At 55.5% G+C, this 4,858-nt stretch overlaps 1 protein-coding gene across 2 annotated transcripts; it reads right to left on the bottom strand.

The window, feature by feature from the left end:
- Window positions 1-19: 19 nt before the first annotated feature.
- LOC116546085 (beta-1,4-galactosyltransferase 7-like) lies at window positions 20-4,575 on the bottom strand. 2 transcript variants are annotated; one of them, XM_032272426.1, is made up of 3 exons: window positions 4,424-4,575; window positions 2,356-2,517; window positions 20-671 (listed from the first exon to the last, which is right to left on the bottom strand). In XM_032272426.1, exons 1-3 carry the CDS (start codon window positions 4,471-4,473, stop codon window positions 305-307), a joined length of 579 nt encoding a protein of 192 aa, XP_032128317.1. In that variant the 5' UTR covers window positions 4,474-4,575; the 3' UTR covers window positions 20-304. The 2 variants fall into 2 exon arrangements, with proteins under 2 accessions (XP_032128317.1, XP_032128318.1); XM_032272427.1 differs by lacking the exon at window positions 2,356-2,517 and having other exon boundaries at window positions 22-671.
- Window positions 4,576-4,858: the final 283 nt, after the last annotated feature.

Raw genomic sequence — 4,858 nt, 5'->3', positions numbered from 1 at the left:
ACCCACCGCCCCCAGCACCACACCATCAAGCCACTGTCATCTCAGACCACAGCAGTAACCACCTAACTGGTCTCCATGCTTCTCCTCTTACCCTGGTATAATCGATTCCACACACAGCAGCCACAGTGAGCTCTTCAAAATGGCAGTTAGATCAGGGCCCTCTCCAAAGATTCCCGTCACACTCAATGAGAGGGGCCTGCCACCCTCCGCCCTCCTGCCCCCAGCCCCAGGTGGCCTCTCACAGGCCCTGAGAAGCCTGAGCCCAGGAAAGGGGTGCCGGGAGGGGAGGAGGTGGGGGCAGGCGCTACCTGAAGTGGTCCACCTGGTTGAGCACGTAGATGTGGTGCTGGACCTTCTTCCTGCTCAGGAAGCGGTGCATGTGGGGCACAAAGACCAGGAGCTCCTCGAAGCGTTCACGGAAGGGCACTAGCACTGCCAGGCGGTGGGGGCCCCATGATGCATCTTCTTCCCAGTGCTCAGGGGGCGGCTCTGGGGGGCAGGCTCGGGGAGGACCGGAGGTCTCCTGCCCTTGTCCCCTGGCTGCCCGGGCCACGTCACCAGAGCAGCTGAGCTGCAGCCAGAGTAGGGAGAAGAAGCCCAGTAAGAGACAGGCCACGAAGAGGTGGAAGACGGAGCATTTTCGAGGGAGGCCGCCAGAGAGCCGCCGGGACCTGGGACAAGAGTAGGGACAGGGTCAGAGGGGCAAGGCAGGGCTGGGCTGTGCTGGGGCCCTCTGACAGACCCCCTCCCTAGCCTCCCACGAGGAGGCTGCACATAACTGGTCTACCCCAAGCCCCTGGGAATTAGTGCAAAAGCAACTTTAATGTTTTTGCTCATGCCACTACCATGCATTGGAATCCTGCTTACCTCTTTACACCCAATCCATGCCACCCACTCCTGGGAAGCCATCTGAACCATTCCCAGGTCACAGAGCTGCCCTAGCTCCTCGATGCTCTCTTACTTTCTGTGATGGAGTTCTGGTCAGAGCTGCTCAGGGCAAGAATGAGGAGGTTCCTGTCACTTGCATGTGCTCCTCCCCATGACAGTGGCTCAATGTCCTGAGCCAATGACAGAAGCCCCACCTTAAAGATGCAGCCCACTGCCTTCCAAAGCCATTCCCCTACAAATCCGCCCCAGCAGAAGCCATGACTCCGTCCTACTTCCCAGAATGATCAGGAAGGCCACCCAGACATGGGTGTGTGCTGGCATTAGTCCAGGTGAAATGACCAATGTTGACTCTGGGAAGATCCGACCTGCCCCCAAAGCAATGCAAGGCCCAAATGTCAGTGGTAGTTCACTGAACGAGCCTCAAACCTTTAGTCCAAGAGGGAGCTCATGTGATCAAAGATGGGAGACAGAGAGGGAAAGAAAGATGAGGGCTGGGCACAGCACAGGCACTGATTTCAGAAACTTGGAAAAACAAATGAAATGTCTTAGACATTGGGGTGATGCAAGGAGACAGCCCTTTTGGTTAGCAAATACAAAGAAACAGGTAGAATTCACCAGCTTCCTTTGCCCCTCCTCTGGAAATTCATAAGTATGCTGAAAGAGGAGCTCAAGAATCCACCAAGGGGGAAGCTTCCTCTATGCCCCTACCTTCTCCCCAGAATAATCTGCAAAGGAATCCACAACTTGTAAAAGTCAGCAATTAGCTATCAGGCCTTATAAATTCTATCTCCTAAGTCCCCCTCTGATCCTTCCTCACTCATCTGCTCCTTGCCCTGCTGGGACCACTTTTCAATCTTCTGAATGACCCTCCCCTCCTCTGTTTGCAAGACAAAGGCCAAGCTCTTGGCCTGACAGTCAAAGCCCTCTGTCACCTGGCCCCAACTCCAGGTGCTTCCAAACTTTGCCCCATGTTCTTATCCTGGGCACCTCAGAGCTTTTCCACTTGTCATATTCCTTCCTGCTCCAGCCCTCACACAGCCCGCTCCTTCTGCCTGAAATGTCCTTCTTTAACTGCCTGAGGCCCCCTGTTGATCCTTCAGGGCCAAACTCCAATGTCATGGCCAGCACTGCCACCTGCCTGCATAATGCATCCACTTTTGTATTCCCGCAGCATCTTACTTCCTGCTTTTTCATGCCTTGTGTCCTTGCTTGTCAGGCCATGTCATATTCATATCTGTGGCCCCAGCACAGCAAGAACAGGCCGGGCAGCAGAGAGCTTACAAAGTGAGTTACAGGAAGGGTTAAAGCCGTTGGGCATGCTTTAAGTCACATGCTAGAGCCAGACTAACTTCTCCCTTTTTCTAGAGGAACAACTGCCAATCTGGAAGCCTTGAAGCCAGTCCCAGGTTCCACACACAGCTGAGAGGTGGCCTGGTAAGACACCCCGCCCCAGGGCTTCTGACTTACCCCCCATTATCCTGTGGTGGTGGTTTCGGCTGGAGAGGAGCACAGCCCAGTCCTGAGAGTGGCCTGGGAAGGCTGGAACCTCTATAGATTCTCCCTTGCCCTCTGGGCTTTTTCTGGGGACAGGGTAGAGACTGGAGAGATGGATATGGGGTGATATCCCACCTTCAGGAAAAGAAGCAGTGACTATTACCCAGGGGAACGGCATGGATTGGGCACTCTGAGCACTTTCACATGCTATTCCCTTGGCCCTGCTCCCCTCTCCTACGAGGAGCACGTCCCCATGGGCATCATCCTGTGCTCTAAGAGCACAAACCACTGAGCAATTCAATTGAACCCAGAGTCCCAATTCCTCAGGACAGTGGACGCTGAGAAGAGCTGCTCCTTGTGCCCTCTGGTGGCAAACTCCAGCTCTGCAGTCCCAGAAGCTCCCAGGCCCAGCACTCATCAATCATTGACCAAGGCTAGTAAGAGGCGGATTCAAACCCAGACAGGCTGGATCCAGAGCCCACACTCAATAGCTGCACTAGCCTGCATCTGTGGCGTGGATCATTGCAGCACTGTGTCAAAAGCACAGAATTGACATCAGTAAATTTCTGTGGGAACACTGTTACAGAAAGGGACCAGGAAACAGAAGTGCTCCTCTATTACTTTTCCTTTCTTGTCTCATACAAACCTTTGTACCACAAGGTTTGAATCCTCAGCTGCTCTAGTTACAGAGCCTCAAAATTGCAAAGGTAACTGGAAGACAACTGGCACCTCCTCTTCTGCCAGGCAGTGCCAAGGTATTTACATGTATGCTCTCCTTTAATCCTCACACAGCTGCAGAGTCAATATTGTGATAAGTGTCTCAGCAATGGAAAGGCTGTAGTCAGAAAGATGCAATGGTCTCTGCCCCCCCTTTTTTTTTTTAGAGACAGAGTTTCACCATGTCGGCCGGGATGGGTCTCAATCTCCTGACCTTAGGTGATCCGCCCACCTTGGCCTCCCAAAGTGCTGGTATTACAGGTGTGAGCTACCGCACCCGGCCCTCTGCTCACATTATTAAGGAGAACTCCTGCCCAGGTCAAACTCTAATCCATGCTTTCTGTTATATCCCTCTCTTGTCCTTTCAACACCAAGTCTGAAAAATCCCCAAAAGTAAGAATTTGTGCCCACTAAATTCCAGAATCTCATGGCACCTGGCAAACTTAAGAAACATGAAGGAAATGAGGAGCCATTCACTGGGAGCAGATCCAGTCATGTGTTCTGTAAGAAGACTTTTAGGGGCATATCTCCAGCATCTCAAGTGCCCCCAAATGGAGGCAGTCAAATCGCTTCTCCCATTCTGCTTTAGTGAAAAACATCATTAGCTAAGGTGTGGGCCAAGCTCACATCTTCCGCGTAGGGCAAGTACAGCTGCACAGGAAATGGACTAATGGGTGTATGAGGAGTGTCTGGTACGTGCCAGGCAGTGACCAGCCAGGCAGCGAACGGAGCTTCTGTCTGGTGGATTCTGCTGGGTAGCCTGCGAAGGATGGTGGGGGTGGGGGTGGGGGAGGGGAAGCGTTAAGAAGGGAGGGTAGGGTCGGAGGTTATATGGATGTGATAAGGGAGGCAGAGACCAGAGAAATGAAAAAACGCCCTCAGAGATCAGAGACAGATGAGAAACACAAATCCATGGCGAGAGGTCAGCGGAGTCAGAGACCCGCATGCAGATAGAGGGAGGCTGGTGGAGAAACACAGACACAACGACACACATAATGAGAGAGACTAGCAAAGGGAGGTCAATGGTCAATGGAAAAATAGACTCAAGGGGCGAGGGGGAAGGATGGGGGAGAACGACCGTCTCGGAAACCGGAGAGAGAGAGAGCGGGGAGTGGCGGAGGGCGGGAGAGACAGACCCACACGGACAGATAGAAACCGGAACAGAGCGCCAGGGACCCACAAGGAGAACCACACGCCCTCATAGGGACCCACAGGGACCCACAGACACGGAGACGCGACGGCCTCGGGCTCCCAGATTCTACTGGCGGCCCGAAAAGGAGCGATGCCCGGGAGGACCGGGCTCGGGCCGGCCGCAGCCGCTCACCTGCCGTCCTCCCAGGGCAGCTGCGCCGCTTTCCTCCGCGAGGGGAACATCGTGCAGGGAGGCGGCGGCGCATGAGGCAAGGGCTCGCAGCCCTGCCGGCCCGGCCTCCCGGGCCTACGCGGCGCCTCCGCCTCCCGCCCCGCCCAGGCCTGTCCGCCCCGCCCCCCGGTCCGCCGGGTCCGCTGCTCCGGCCGCACCGCCAGCTCCCGGAGCCGCCGCCTGCAAGGTTCTGCTTGCGAGCAGGGAGGGCGCGCCTCCAGCGCCGAGCAGCTCCTTTCTATCCGCCCCGGGACCCGGCTGACAGCCCGAGAAACTGAAGCCCAGAGGCCTAGGGCCTCCCAACAAGTCACTGGGCTCGCACTGGACCTAAGTGTCCAGACTTCCAAACCAGCGCTCGGGGAGAATCTGCATCTCTGTCCTCTTCCGGAGGGGAGG

Source organism: Sapajus apella, unplaced genomic scaffold (genome assembly GCF_009761245.1).
Source record: "Sapajus apella isolate SASKATOON/1434 unplaced genomic scaffold, GSC_monkey_1.0 scaffold574, whole genome shotgun sequence".
Lineage (NCBI taxonomy): Eukaryota > Metazoa > Chordata > Mammalia > Primates > Cebidae > Sapajus > Sapajus apella.
This window is presented reverse-complemented; position numbering and strand designations above follow the sequence as displayed.